This window comes from Polyodon spathula, chromosome 13 (assembly GCF_017654505.1).
Source record: "Polyodon spathula isolate WHYD16114869_AA chromosome 13, ASM1765450v1, whole genome shotgun sequence".
Lineage (NCBI taxonomy): Eukaryota > Metazoa > Chordata > Actinopteri > Acipenseriformes > Polyodontidae > Polyodon > Polyodon spathula.
This window is the reverse complement of record NC_054546.1, coordinates 16,375,188-16,391,987: the sequence shown is the minus strand read 5'-3', so window position 1 is coordinate 16,391,987 and position 16,800 is coordinate 16,375,188. Positions and strand designations below refer to the sequence as shown.

General features: G+C 38.4%; 1 protein-coding gene across 7 annotated transcripts in view; it reads right to left on the bottom strand.

Annotated features, from left to right (window-relative positions):
* LOC121325533 (myopalladin-like) overlaps positions 1–16,800 on the bottom strand; it is a 139,693-nt gene that overhangs the window by 41,691 nt on the left and 81,202 nt on the right. For 5 of the 7 annotated variants that reach the window (XM_041268154.1, XM_041268153.1, XM_041268155.1 and 2 more), the window contains one exon: positions 1,936–2,031. The exons of 1 other annotated variant lie outside the window; for it this stretch is intronic. In XM_041268154.1, the coding sequence (XP_041124088.1) occupies positions 1,936–2,031 (96 nt within the window). Of the gene's footprint in view, positions 1–27; positions 347–1,935; positions 2,032–16,800 lie in introns of those variants that run through there. One more of the 7 variants, XM_041268159.1, reaches the window with a different exon arrangement.

Sequence of the window (16,800 nt, the reverse complement as noted above, 5' to 3'; positions counted from 1 at the left end):
TTCATTTGAAAATATAAATGTGTTTACCTGTATCTGTTGTCAAAAGTCAAGATAACAGAAATAAATGTAATTCCCTTTGTGCTGGATTAGTTACACCTGTCCACTGAGACCAGTCTAATTGAAAGTTAAGAAGGCAGTAAAACAGTGTGGATGTCTGCCGGTTTCTTGAAGTACTGATACTTTTCCCTTCTACCTTGGCTATTAGTACTTTTCTACATTCCATATTGCTACTGTTAGAGGAGGTGGGAGTGCTTCAAAATAAAAGTAGGCAGCAGCAGAGTAAGAGTCCCACTTGCTGCTGCGGACTGAAGCATTTAAGCAATAACTCCCCAAATAAGGGTATTACTACAAATTAAGAACTTATGAAGGTTGAATATTCTATTGTTATACATTGCTAGCATCACCTGCAGTATTATGGGCTTATTTAAGATGACTTATAATAATTAACCATTTAGTCCTATCCAGGTACTCTTCTCATAAGTACTTGCATACTGTATATGAGTTTACTATGACAAGTACACTACAAATGTAAAATGTAAACCTTGCATGCTTTAGGTGTAGCTGTTTACTTAAGGGTAGATACAAAATACACATTACCACTATTTTTGCATATACGAGTTCCCATTTACCTGCATATTCAAGCCAACTTACATGTGCAGAAAGGATCAGCATTTTTTTTTTTGTCAATCTCTTGCTTTGTAAAGCACTGTGCTTTGCTAAAGTTGAAAAGGCTATATTTAAATAGTACTTTATGTCGTACATGGTTGTGTTTAATCTGTAATTGCTAAAGACTGGTAGTGACTCTTTAGAGAGAAAATCCCCACATTAACCAATGCTAACATTATAATTGTGTGTATAGGAAGCAAAAAGGGGTTAACTAGAAACAGTTAAAGCTCTAGGATTCCCTTATTCCCAGCTACAGAAAAGAGCCTTCTGTATAAAGCATATGTTATGGTTATGGTCCTGTTGTGTTTTTATATATTTCAACTGGAGCTTGGGCCTTCAGTAAAATAATCCAATTTGTAGGCCCAATGCTTGCTACCTTTGTTTATGTTTTAAAGCAGGCTCTATAAATCGTTCTCAGCTACTTGTTTATCTTTCCATTCATTTCATGGCAGCATAGCAATGTTTCCTGCTGCTGTCAGGCTGTACGACTGGGGCCCACAACACCAGTTTATCAAACCCCAAGACAGAACAGAACTACACAACATCAATACTACAGTTTTTTTTTTTTTTTTTTTTTTTTTTCAAAGAATACTAAATATGAAGTAAAATTAGAAAACTAAGTAGAAAAACATTTGGCATTCTTTGGTTTTAGCAGTTGTATATGTATATTTCTGGCTTTTAAACTATAAAAACTACACAATTAAAAAATACAGCTACAGACAGCAATGCAGAATTTTCCAGAGCTGATCAGCGTTTATTTTATGGAATGGGTTTGGTTTATCGAGGTAACAGATGTATTTACCTTGATTGTGATGTAGTACGTTTCTTCTTTTTCTTTTTCTTGGCAGTACTACATGTTTCAAATCCTAGTGAAATTTCATAGAAGAGAAGCTGGGAATTTGCTTTAAAATATGTATGTTTTTGATGAGTTATATCACAACAAAGCATAGCCACTATACACAGGAGAGAGTTGATTTCAAAATTCAGTATCTGGCACCATACTAAAACAACCAGTATTGTACTGGCAAAATCAGTACAGTTGGAGGGTATGGGTGTAATGTTTCTTCTTTTCCAGTTTCCATTTTATACACTATGGAAATGAAAAGCAGTATATTGTATATTGTGAGATAAGCTACTCCTTTGAGCAATCTGATTTGTTAGAAAGGGTGTGATGGTGTAAGATCTTAGATAAACACTGAAACCGAGCCCCTGGTTATCGAATTACACTTTTGAGAAGCGTATTTTCCAGCTTTTTAATGTATTTCCTACCTTCCATTAGCTTTAGTAGGAGTTTCACTCCGTTCCCAATCACAGTGCCCTGTTTTCATTTGATTGGCACCAGCGTAAAGTAGGATCCCATTTTTTCTGCAAGGAGAAAAACAAGGTTAAAGCGATAGAGAACGTGCTTTTCTTTTTAGAATAAACTTTCTTACTTAACTAGTACTTTCGTGTTTAGTCTGTCTTATCATTGTAATTTTAAAACAAAACTGTGCTTGGTCAGTATTACATGTTATGGTTACGACAGACCACACATTGCTTTATCTAGCTTTTCAGGAATAGCAGAAAAATATGATAGAACCCACCTGAGAAAATGTGCATTTCAACATAAATTTCAATATGTATTGATTATTATAAATTGGCAAATTTTATGTTGTTTTATTTTGTTTATATAATATATAAACAGTCTGTAAAATAGGGCCCTATATTTAAAACATGTTTCAAAACATGAAAGTTAATGTACTGTTACCAAAGAATTTTTTTACAAATATATTTCTCTCAATATATATATATATATATATATATATATATATATATATATATATATATATATATATATATATATATATATTATATTTAGTCATCCTTTAGCAGGAAATTTTACAAAAATAAATGACATGGATAAATGTGTTCAGATATATTTGACATATATATGTATATATAAGAAGAAAGTCCCCACTTGATTGGTGTGCTGATGTTATATTTTACAGTGAAACTACCATGAAAGCCACAACAAGGAAGTACTGAATTTACAATAAAAATGACATGATGTTCGTTACCGCTTCAATGTTATAAAACTAGCAAGAAACAATTGAGCAATTCAGAGATGTTTATTGCTGGTTTTATAAGATCAACATTGTTTCTCTCTTGGCAGCAAAAATGAAATGGAATACTTTGAAGACAACAAATTTGGCCCCTAGCATTGTTGAAAGTGACATGAGAAGACATTGAATCTGTATACAGTCAGGCATGATACCAACACAAAGACCTTCGTCTCCCACCTCTGCAGGCACTGTTTAAGCCTGACCCTGTCTGTGTCTCTCAAGCACAAATTGGGTGTTTTGAGATAATTAATGTCCACAGGGGGCTTGGTTGAGACAAAGAAACGTATTATTTTATTTGTGATCTGAAACTGACCCAGTCTAATTTTTTTGTGACTGTTCCATATACCACAAATGATAATCATCCATATTTTCAACAGAAAACATTTGAATAACCCTTCTGAGCTGCTTAACACTTAAACACCAGCGAGGAGGTGTTTAGAGTTTAAGAGATTGCAAAATATGATCCTGCACAGTCAATCAATTCAATACAGCCCCACACGTTTATAGATATTTCTTTTAATGAATATGAACTCCATGACTAGTGGTAGAATGGCTAATAATTTGACATTGATGAGAATAGTCGAATAGCTTGACTAGTTGTCACGTCAAAAATATAAATAAAATATATAACTGCTTCGTAACACGTTGCTGTTTGTGCACTATATTTTAAAACTGCTTGAGTTTTTTAAAAACTATTTATTAAGGTTCTAAAATGTAATTTATATGTTAAGGGACTGTAACCACAACTGCACTTCCATCCACCTGACCCACACGCTACACAATTACTTCACAATCATGTGACTGCCACTTTACTATTGGACTACTCGACTATTTGGTGCTGCTCCTAATAACAGAGTAGTATTAGAAACCATTTGTTTCTTAAATATTTTTTAATAGTGTACTGTGATTAACGTATTTTGCACTATGATGTAAAATAATAAACTTCACAAACAAATCATATCATTTTACTTAATAAAAAAGCATACGGTAAAGGGACTCAGCCTGGAGACCAGGATGTGCCCCATAGCTTGGAGCGTACCAGCTGAAATCCAAGCTATGCCACTGCTGACTGTGGACAGGAGTTCCCAGATGGCGACACACAATTGGCTAATAGCTGTCCGTGCAGGGAGTGTTTAGGTTGGCTTGGAAGTCCTTGGCTCACCGCATACTAGTGACCCATGTGGCTGCCTGGTTCTCAGACGTTGTAAGTTCTGAATATGGCTGCACAGCGGGCTTGCAGAGTGAGTTAGTTGGGGAGCTGCAGCAGTAAGCCAGGTTGAATAATAATTGAAGATTCCAAAAATTGGGAGAAAAATTGGAAAATTAATAAAAATACTTGTTAAAAAAATAGAGACACTAAGATGGTGGTCCGTGGCTCACATGGCAGTTAGAGACAATGAAAACTGAAAACTCCAACACCGCTGTTGGAATAGGCTGAAAAGAGAAGCCAAACAATGCTACTTAACCACAGTTTAAAGGAGAAGTTGGACAAGTCATGGACAGATGACCTTGTTTGGGTCTGCTTGTCCGTTAATGATGATCTGGATGGGCGAACGGTTTAATTACTCCCCTTCGCAAAACCTCCTTATCAGTGAACTTGACCATCGTATCAAAGGCATTGCCTTCAGGGAAAGAAATGCAGTGACGGGTGAAGTGACTAATTGTATGTCGTGCATTACCATAATGGACCTTTGTGAGTAACTAAGCCTTGCAAAGCTGGAGTGAAAGATGTACTTTAGTTATTGTTTTTTTTTTTCTTTTTGTTTACCTAAGGTGTACTTAGTAAACCTTTGCCCTAGTTTTTCTCTGCACTGGCTTGTTTGTGGTATAGCCAGCTAAATAATAATGGAGATGTTAACCAAATTATAGAAGAACAGCTCAGCAATGAAACAAACTTTGAGTGATATACAAAGCATTTTGCTTTAACCCGTTCTCAGGATGTCGCAATAAATCAAAACAGTAGAGTTCTTCTGCGCACTATCATAAAGAACATGCCAATTGCCTTAAAAATTCCTAATAATATAAACCAATGACTTTCCACTAATATAAAAGAAAGATAGCACCCTATTGCAAGTTTATGGAAGTTACAGGCTTTTAGGACATAGAACTCTGCAGACAAGAGTGTAACATTGCCCAGGGATGTAGAGCTCCAGGTACCCCGTTCAGATCGTGGATGGCTGAATTAACTATCCATAGGGAATGCCTCTTTCCTTCATCTCTTCATCAAGAAGGAACAAAGCAATCTATGATGACTGATAAATTACATGTTTTTGTTTGTGTAAACCATGTTTAACAGGGAAGGTGTGTCTAATCTATACTGTGGAAAGAAACGTAATTTTGTCAGGCTTATAATTTTATAAGCCCTGGATGCCTCAGCTTAATAAGATTTGCTTTTTGTAGAGGTAGCTATGCAGCTATGGCCAAACATTTTGCATCACCTAGAAAATGATATGAACATAATTTAGATAACTTATTTAACATCATGAAGTCTACTGGAAGCCATAATAGTAGTACAATATTTCATGTTAGATTTTGAAATGTCAGATTTTTAAATTTTTGTCAGGTTTTTGTTAGGTAAATGGAAAACCACAAAGCAGTATGTAATTCAATATGTTAAAGGTAACATTATTCGGCAGGTTTCATTTGACTCTATAAAGCAAAATTAATTAATTCTATAGGGTGATGCAACATTTTTGGCCATAGCTGTACCATATGTGTTAAAAAGTGATTGTGCAAAGTTATGGCTATGAACAATACATTCTACATGGTTTTCTAAAGACTGCATCTTGGTATAATTCAATATCACCCACCTTGCATATTTTAATAGCCTTTTATAAGTTGACATGATTTTCTATGTGATCGATGTGTATGAGAAATTAGAATAGGTGAGTTTGTTTGAATTCTGGCAAGTTGGTTCATCAAACTTTACATGTTGAGGGACATGTTAAAATGACTGTACATCACACCCATGCACTTATATTAGCTCTTAATGTGCAGTTTTGAAAGAAACACATGTTTATTTGTTTTAAAACGTGATATCTGGTACAACACTATATTAAATACATCTCTATTTGCAAGCCTTGCTCTGAGATTGTCTTAGACTTCCTTAGAGAGTGAAACTGTCCCCACCCTTTCAGGGCTTTTTTTCTGCAAGTAACCAACCAGCAACTTCCCTTGATGATGACATGCATTGCTGCCTGTAAGACGCTTTGACCCAAAGACACTGCTGGGGTGAAATGGTCTCGGAAGTAAACAAACTTTTTGGAAGGCAAGGCAAGCAAACTGAGAACTTTCTATAATTGTGTGTAACACCAGATTATATCTTTGGTATAAGAAGCATAAAAGGTACGCCCTTAAAACTGCACATTTGTAATCTATATAGTGGGTGAATGTTCACAAGATTTAAGAAACTATTAATTAGTAACAACCACTTTAATCCATGTCAAACAATGCCTAAAAAATACTGCCACTTAACAAGGAACACATGGGTTACTATATTCAACAATATTAACATATAAAGTTGAACATTTAACAAATGTATAATTTCATTTTAATTTAAAACATATAGACCAATACTGCATCCATAGAAAGTTAAATTGGGAGAAACAGCATTGTCTTCTATTGATGGTTTACTCAGATATGACACAATTTGACATTAGCATCAGTTAAAAAAACAGATTGAATCCACCTTAGTAATATAGTTCCCTTTTTAGCTTTTTACGGTCATCTTTGTGGACACTTCTATGTATATCTACTGAAGCATTAATTCTATTCAGTTTAGTAGAACAGGAGGCCAATGTAGCCTGCTTATCCTTCAATGTGTGACCTCTGAAAGCTAGACCTTCCAGGCTGTCAGTCACAGACTATAATTAGGAAAGGTATCTTTTACATAGCCATTGTGGAAGAAACCCGGTAATCCACTGAACAAACATTGACAGGACTTTTAGAATAACAATCCCTACCAATGTACAACTAGACAGATAGAATAATCCTTACTCTGCTCAGAAGGGTTTAAATTATTATATTTTTGGAAGCAATTTACCACCTTGAAATGCCCTGATTGTACTGTATGAGGTAATACTGGGGTGTATATATATATAATTGTACAGATGCCAAAGTAAGGTACAGTGCAATAAGAATACATACAATCACATAGTTTTGTACACTATTTAATTAAGATTATGTAAGTTTCAATTAGTCTGTTTCTGAGGTCAGCTGTAACTTTTCTAGGTTCTACCCCTGTCGCAGTAAGAAAAAGTTGAATATTTATTTGCTTGTTGTTGTTTTTTCCACCACTTTATGAGGAATACTGTTGCTGCGTGATTTTGTGTAAGTCTTCAAAAGTGCACTGCAAATGATATCTAACGCTGGACACTTGAATTTACTGTATGTGATAATCAAGCTTATTCGTTTGCTGAACTATGGACACTACAGAGGGAATATTTACACTGAGCAAGTGTAATCATTACCATGCTTTTCAGGTGATGCTGCTCAGCTATTTCATTTATGCAGCGGTTTTGATATTGAAGTTTACGGTTCTTTTTATCTGTGCAGCCCTGGAAAAAAAAAAAAAAAAAAAAAAACAGCTGTTCTGAGCTTGCGTTGAAGTAGTCGGCACTGCAATGGCTAAACTAAAATTGTCTGATAAGCGGTAATACTAAAATAAACTAAGAATAAAATCTACCTCAAAGCTGGAAGATAATAATATGAACAGCAAAGCAATTGGAGCATGGAAGACTGATGTTATACTTTTAAATGGCCATTAAAAAGGTTCATTTGTACCCAATTATTGACATTTATTCTATATTTCAGTATAAATAAATGTACCACATTGCAAAGATATGAAAATAAATTAATGTTAACTTGTGAAATTCAGGTGGCTTCGCTATTTTCTAATTTCACCTGCCTATCATCATTAACTAATTTCACCTGTCTGCCATTACCGACTCCCTGTTTAATCAGTCACAGCTCAGCTCTTTCTCTTGCGTTTTGCTTTTTGCCTCCTCCTCCCTCCTCCTCTTCACTTTTTTCATATACCGCTTGCCTCTGTGTCGGTCCCCTCTGGGGGGACAGTGAGTCTCACTTTCCCGACCTGGAGTTCTAGTAATTCTGCAGGTTCTTCATGTGGTCAGAGGGGACCACCAGCCACACTATTCTTTTGCAGCTCATGTGCTATATATCTTGTCTCATGAAAGAAGGCTCTGTCTTGTTTCCTTCTTTACCCTCCAGGGATGTGGCCCTCTTAGTGCTCGAGTTCCATAACTAACAATTATTTGTGCTCTTTCAGATTCTTTCTTCTTTACATCAAGGCTTTGTATGAGTCATTCCATCCTCTGAGGGTTGACCCCAGTTGTTAACTGGAACCCAGTCACGAGGCCGAGCCTATAATGACTTTCTGAGTCAGAGGTCTTTTCAAGGGCCTAAAGGCCATTAGGGTTAGGCTCGACTCCATAGGCAAGGCTCTCTCGGATGGAGTCCGGCCCGTCCTTTTCTATCTCTCCCCTGCTCTAGAGGCTGAGCCTCGAAATCCAAGTTGCAAAAACACTCCCAGCCCTGGTTCATGCCCTGTGAACCTGTATCGTTAAAAACATGTGGTAAAAACATACATTTAGCCCTTTTATCTCAGCATGAGCAAGCTCTTCCAGTTTCCATTTCTGGGTGAATTTAAAAATGTATGACTGGAACAAGACCCTGAGGGGGTTTCCACTCTGCCTCAGAGGAGTGTCAAAAGTGGTACTCCTCTGAAGCTGGAATTTGTACACTAAGACCATGGCTGGAAACCTCATTCTTCCTTTTTGCCTCAACTTGTAACTAAGACAATAATAATAATAATAATAATAATAATAATAATAATAATAATAATAATAATAATAATAATAATAATAATAATAATAATAAACAGAGGAAGCTTGCCAAACATGTTGTGCACTGACCCTCAATGTTTACTTGCACTGATAACACCAAGCCTCCTAATTACTGTCTCGTATACTTTTAACTGTCAGATGTATGCCTGGTGTTTCCAGTTCTACAGTTCAAGTTGTATGGAAAGTGCTCAGTCAAATTTATTAATAACTTTTCCAGTCTAATACATTACTTTCTCTAGTTACTAAAACTACACAGGTGTTTAGAAAAACTCCTGTGTTATTTTGACATTCAGTCAGTGACTTTAAACTGAGCAGCTTTTAATTTTTTGTGTTTCATGAAGCCTCATGTAATTGACTAAGAAATATTTAATTATACAACAAGCAGACACTGTTCTCCCATTGTTTTCTATGGAGATTAGCTGTTTTGTTATTACTTAGTTAAGGGAAAGAACTAAGAGATGACATTGATTAATGAAACCACTGCTTACTGATGAAAGCTTCTCATGGCCATTTTCTCTCAAAACCTCTATTAGTGGATGTAATAGGGTAGTCTCATCCTAAACCCTGCCACAGTAAATGACAATGATTATTTCAGACAAACAAAAGCAAATAAACAAATAACCAGCCTCAGGCTTTATTGACTGTTACCTTGTAACACACACAGCAATGCCATGACGTCTCAATAATATATAGGTCTCACCACAATTTGAACTTTGATGTGAAATAAAGTACAACTAGTAGATTCACTAAACTGTCCAAATATTCTGGCCACATCAAAAGCGTTTACATCCTAGCTGTATTCACATCTGGATAACTCCAGTACAATGGACACTATATCAATTACACATTTTCTCTAACCAGCGATAGTTCACTTATATGAAACACTGTGTGTGTCCAATTACATACCAATAACAATTACATAGACTTTGTAGTATAGATTTTAGATTAAAGATTACAAGGAACCGATTTCAAGTCACTTTAAGAAAAAAGTAGTTAAAGACTTCAGTCTTTAATTAACTCCTATTTTTTGAATAGGAATGTTCATATTAATGTTAATAATATATTATTATGTTAATAATATAAAAAATTGTCATCCTGTGTAAAAGTTCATTATGGTACGCTGTACTTAGATGCTACCATTGTGGGCATCATGGTAAATCACAAGCAAGTTGGTAAAGAATGGTAAAGTAAGTGCAGTAAATGTATAGTAAAAACACAGTACTGTGCACATTTACTGTGGTACATTTTTAAAGGGACATTTTGTTCAATAACCAATTCAATTATTATTCCATCAACAGTCAAACATATGCTTCACACTTGGAAGTACAAGTGACAAAAGTATATTTATAAAAGTAAAGTGAATATGAGGTGTATTCAATTGATCTAAACAGTTGAGGATCTGTTGCTTCAATTGTTAAAATAAGTGAAAACCAAAATCTATACTGTGTGTAACTCTCTTCAGTTTATTTTTGTCTTTAAAAATAAGTAAAATGACAGGTTTGGCCCTAATTTAATAATTAAATGGTGGTGGTATTTAGGTTTGTCACCGGTTAGATCAATTGAATATACGTACCTCATTTGTTTTATAGAAATGGTTAACTAACCCTTTGTTAACCCTGCTTTCAGCTTCCACTTACTGTATGGCACAATACATTCCTTGAATGTGAATGACATTGCGCTTTATATTATCACAAACTTCCAGTCAAAGAGTGTTGAAATATGTTGTGTTGAAAGTATTATTCACACAACCTGTATGGCGTTCCAGTCACAATCTTTTTTCCTGTCACAGTAAAGCAATGTATCCAGAAGTGCTCAGTAACTTCCTTTGTAGAGCAGACCAACCTTTGTATTACTGGGATAGACTAATCCATTGTTTTCAATAGCTCTTTACAGTTTATAGCTGTTAGCCATCACATGACAAGACATTGTGATCCCTCAATCCACCATTTATCATACCCCTTTTGGACACGACCAAAACTGTCAAGGGACAGTATGAGAAAGGATATCTAACACATTAATGTTGGTTTAGATCTCAGATGTCACAGAACCTATGAAACTGTTTGTTAGGCCTCTAAAATCAAACAGTAGGCTATGGAAGATATTAAAGCTACAGACTTTAACAGTAAGCAAGGAAGTGCATTGGATGCAGCTGAAATATGTTTCAAATCGGTCTAATATAAAGCACCAGTATGTATTTAACTTAATCCTCAATGAAGAGTGCATTGCTGTCCCTCTTCTGGAAGAGTCTGTTTCATCACTCCATTGCCCTCTAACTCTTTCAAAAGAGGTCTTCAATTCAATGTGAAGTCATGACCATGGTGCTGGTTACAACATGCAATTTTGCCCAGCACAGCCCCGTAACCCTTCTCTTCCAAGTGTGTCTTTAGTGTCTCTTCTGGGGCAAAACAAAACAGCAAATAGAGCAACTCTATGGAAACAAGTGTACGAGTGCAAACCTGTAACCTAAAAGAGCAAGAAATTTGAGCCTTTGTAATTTGTATATTGTTGATTATACCTGCCAATATATTTAGTGTTATCGTAGTACTGTGCTTATACTATCTAATTTACTGTGTAATCCTCATTGTACTTGTTACAACTGACAGAATCTGACTGTGTTGGTGTTTTAGAGCAGCTCTGCTTGTAGCAAGGAAGATTGTGTGTCACTTACTGAGAAACTCCAAAAGAAGTTACAACAACTTTAATAATGAACTGGGCTTTTCAAAAACAACTCAAAGCACTTTCCCAAGCCATATAAAACCAGGAGACTACACGCCTCCACCACCTCCACCTGCAGGAGCAGAGCAGCAGGAGCTGCCTCTGCCTCCGCCACCTCCACCGCCAGGAGCAAAGCAGCAGAAGCTGTCTCTGCCTCCTCCAACAGCAGAGAGTGAATGCCTGTTGGGTCCCTGTCCACCAGCAGAGGGTGAACGCCTGCCGGGGCCCTAACCTCCAGCAGAGGGTGAATGCCTGCTGGGTCCCTGTCCAGCAGCAGAGGGTGAATGCCTGCTGGGTCCCTGTCCAGCAGCAGAGGGTGAATGCCTGCTGGGTTCCCGTCCACCAGCAGAGGGTGAATACCTGCTGGTATCACTTCCCCCACCAGCAGAGGGTAAATGCCTGCTGGTATCACTTCCCCACCATCACGAGGAGAGGAGCTGGAGCTGCTTCTGTCTCCATCACCATTAGGGGGAGAGGAGCAGGAGCTTCCTCTCCCTTCACCAGAAGGACCAGGACTAGATGCTGGCGGAAGCATGGGGAAGAACCGTCCGGCCACAGTGGCCGAGAAGAGGCCAACACCTGCACCCCAGCTTGTCCTGACTCCCTATCTTGCTTCGTCCAAGGATGCCTGCCTCGCTTCATCCAAGGATGCCTGCCTCGCTTCGCCCAAAGATGCCTGCCTCGCTTCGCCCAAGGATGCCTGCCTCGCTTCGCCCAAGGATGCCTGCCTCGCTTCGCCCAAGGATGCCTGCCACGCTTCGCCCAAGGATGCCTGCCACGCTTCGCCCAAGGATGCCTGCCTGGCATTGCCTGGGGTTCCCTGCCGCATCGCCTGGGTTTGCCTGTCACTCCGCATCGCCTGGGGTTGCCTGTCGTTCCGCATCACCTGGGGTTGCTAGCCGCTCCGCATCGCCTGGGGTTGCCAGCCACTCCGCATCACCTGGGGTCGCTGGAACTGCTTCGCCAGGGGTTGCAGTCAGCTCTGCTTGGCCGCAGGGGTCAGTGTGGCCGGAACCCCACCCAAGGGAGCTGCTGGATATAAAGGGGGGAGAGGTCAGGAGACCACCTTCTTCCACAGCAGTTTCGCTGCCGGAGATCTTGGGGGAGGCTTTTCCGCTACTGGAAGCCCCGGCTGAAGGAGTCAGTCTGGGAGCTGTCAGCACGTCTGCTGACAGCCGCACCATTGGCAGCATTTCTGCTGCCAGTGGTACAGCGGGAGGAGAGATTCGCCCCACTGTCAGCACGTCTGCTGACAGCATGGCCAGTTGCAGCTTGGCTACTGGCAACATTGCCGCCCATCAACCCCTTAAAGTCCCTGTTCTTGGCCCAGGACTTTGAGCGCAACTTTTGGGATTTTAAGGTGGGAGGTGGGTAATGTGTGCTTTGCATGGGGGGGGGGGGGGGGGGGGGGGGGTATATGTGATGAAGTGCCTGCCCCTGTGTGTATTTTATGTTATATGTTGCGTGTGGTGTGTGTTAAATGTTGGTGTATAGTCATTGGTACACAGGATATAAACGGGTCTGTGTAACACGAGTGTTTAAAATGTATATTTGTATTTAGGCATGAGGATTGCACAGCACTTCACGTGCAAGTAAAATGCAATATGTGAGCAAGGGGAATTGCACTTTATTAATTCACGTGCAGTTGCACCGCGACTCCAATTGAATGATTGATTAACAATCGAGTCACGGTACAGCTGCATAAAAGCTACATGTTTTCACGCACTCGGGGTTGTGTATTCAGTGAGTGGAGAAAGGGATTGGAGACAGAGGTAAAGAGAATAAAACTAATAATCACGTAAAGTAAAAGAAGCGCCGTGTCTTGTGTTTTTGTTCGTCTTACAACCGTTTATTTTCTGTCTGTTCTGTTCACTCATTAAATGCTGAGTTGAGCCATTAGCTCAGCTCCACCAAACTCCATCTCTCTTGTTGTTTATTTCCTGGCTCTGGTCTGATGCCACCCACTCTGGCTGTCTTTGTGACAGGCATTCATGCTGATTTTTTTGTTTGGTCTCTTAGCAATGCACTGTGAGGCAAAACAGGCAAACAGACGGCCTTCTTTAGAGCCTGGAGGGGCTACCCTCAGCCATGGATTCCCTAAGGTTTCCTCCTACCGGTGAGTAGGGGGGTTTTCCTTACCTGAGTGCCAAGAGGTTTGTAATTAGTTTCTGCAGGGTGTGTGGCAGGCGGAGAGGCCGGGCTCTCCCTTGGTGCATTCATGCTCCGGGTTTGTCTTTTGGAGGGAGATGGCCCACGAGCCACTTCCTAACCACTAGATCGTGTGATATCGTTGTGTATTTGCTAGCCAGCCAGCATTGCGGGTAGCTGTTGAGCACCCAGGGACAAGGTCTTCGCCTAAATTCATAATTCATCATTAGTTTGTCAGCAATTGCAATTTAAGTCATCCACATTGCGATTCAGATCCAAATCCAGATTCTCCATATTGAATTGGTGTCTTACCCGTATGCTCATGGAGCGACAGGTCAACTGACTTCAAATTAAAGTTGTTGTAGCTAACTGACATCAACTATACATGTCTCAAAAGTGCAGTCTTGAAAGAAACACATACAAACTTATATTTTAATGTTATAATGTGATATTTGATACTGTACCAGGCAGTTTACCTCCTTAGTCATTTCACCCCAGCAGGTGATATTTTCTGTTGTTCTTGATACACTAAATCCAGTGTACAAGAACAATAATAATCTTGGAGTAGTTTATTTAATATATTTTACCCAATCTAAATAGTCAATAAGAGTCTTGGAGATAAGACTTTGGAGAAGATTGATGAAAATTCAAGGAAGTTATTATGTTTGCCAGGTGGAGTATGACAGACAGGCAGACCAAAAAGATGAATAAGGGTCCAAAAAGTAAGAATAAAAATATACACCCAACTGTGCATTTTAAGGCTGTAATTCCATCAAGGGATCCTGGTGACATATAAATCAAGAGAGTAGGAAGTATGCAAATAAGAAGCAGAGTGGGGAGGTTAAAAAAGCTTTGATATATTGCAACCAGTGTAGCAGGAATGCCCAAAGGGGAAAGTTAAGTATGTAACAGACAAATGTATCATCTGAACACAGCTGTTTTGGCTTTATAGTGATCATAAAGGGAATTTCGTAGGCATAACTATCATGTACCAATAAATCTGTATCCGAACGGTGTTTCCTAAATCAATCCGGTACACTGAGGCTGTAAAATGAAAAAAAAAACACTACTGTGAAACACTGCTGTGAATTGTAATTGCTAATTGTGTCTGACTATCTTTAAGAAAAGCCACTAAGGTAAAAAAATTTAAAAAAATAAATAAATAATTGAACCCCCTGCAATATGTAGCACACACTTTTGGTTAAACGGACGTTCCTACACAAGTCAGTAATCTTTTATACTAAGGACATGTATTCTAAAATATAAAACTGTTTCTCACTGTTGCAAATCATTTTCAGTCATATAGATAACTTACAGTTGACAGGCAGCCGGGTTCGGATGGCAGTGGATCCCTGATTGGCCGGTGGGCGTGTCTCGGCTGAGTGATGTCTTCCAAGTGGAACCACACATTTTATCTCATTACGACCAGGGTCGAATGACTGAGGGAATATTTGTTCTTGCATTTCTATGGGTTTCTGCAATGGTAACTGCCACACTGGAGTCACACTGAATGTTGTACCCGTCTTGGCAGCCACCATAGCAGAAATCTATTTTCTCCAGTTGCCATTGGTGGAATGATACCACAGAGGAATATGTTCATATTGACATGACATTTTGACATGACATACACATTGATAATCTATTGCAGAACTACGGTATCTAGGGACCTTAAGGCAGTTTGGTACAAGTTTTTTTTCGCAAATCAATATCTTTTTTTTTTTTTTAAAGGCATGCAGGACTACAAGTACCAGGATGCATTGCAATGTGTTAACATGAACTGTCACCAGCTGTCCTGAGGTCATTGTCATCCTAATGGTAATATTAGTACTTCAGGGGTCCAAATACACAAACCTTTTTATTAACATATTTATGCTGCAGTTTCTTTAAAGAATCTTTGAATAATAAAAAAAGAATAGTATTAGAAATGACTTTCTAATGTCGCCTCTGAATGAAACCTAAACTAGAGTTATTGTTTTGAGGATGAATACAGGGGAACAGCAGCTGAACAGCTCAACAGCTGTAGAGTGAAGCATTTATTTACTGTTTTGTCCAGTGTATTTGACCCTCACTGCTCACGGTTGTTGCTTAGAGTTATGGTGGTCACCTTTTGAATAAAAACTGGGAGTTCTCATACATTTTAATCATGCCATTGATGGGGGCTGTGTTTTCTGGCATGTTTAGGTCTGTTACTATAGAGAGTAGACACTGTTTTTAAATAGCTTATTTATGAGGTTTAAAGGAATACAGAACAGATATAGAGGAAAGGGATTGCTTACTTATCAAATGTAGTACCGTGACTTGAACATATTGATGTGCAAGGTGATCTATTGCATGCCAATCCAGTGTCTTTAAATACAAGTAATATAGTTAGAACAAGGGAATTAAAGAAAATAAATACTGTTCTGTATCACTTTGCCTACTTAGCTCACGTTATACTTTTATGAAAAAAGCGAATATTTACTTCAAAAATAACAATGTGCACAATGCCACAATACTACAAGTAAATTCCACAAAAGCTTTTATGTGGCCATCCATGACTTTACAACACTCAATACTATAATGTATGTTTGTCCACCCCTTCAGTGTCTCTTTTTCTTATCATTAACCAACCAGCTGCTTCCCCTAATGACTGACATGCTTTGCAGCCATTGACTTGCTCTGACGGTGAAATGACCTTGAAAGTCAAACAGTAACACACTACCTGAAAATAGGGAATACAAACTGAGAGCTTTCTTTAAAGTAATTGTATCTGACAACATAGTTCCATAAAATCCCTCTGCTGTGCACATCTATTCATTACATAGGTCTCAAATGTGTAGTTTTAAAAGAAACATATGTTATAGCAAACATGTATTTTCCTTTCATAATATGATATCTGGGATATCTGTTTGCAAGCCATTTTTAGACTGTCTTGTACTTCCTGGGTCATTTTACCTGGAGTGAAATTTCTCCACCCCTTCACTTGGTTCTTTCCTATCAATAACAAACCAATTAGCTGCGTCCCCCTATTGACTGACAAGCTTTCAGACAGTAACAGCCTTGACTCAGAAGACACTGCCGAAGGGAAATGACCCAGAAGTGCAAGTGCAAACATTACGAGCTGAGGGTAAGAGCAGATACCACGTTTTAGAATGTAAATACCTGTATGCTGTAACAGGTGTTTCTTTTAAAACTGCACACTGAGACCTACCTTATAGAAGTGCAGCATTGCTAAGATTTACTGGTATGTAATTATTTTGTTAGCTACTGTTACCATGTATGGTACAAGACACATTTTTGCTCTAACACGTTTTTCTTCCAACATT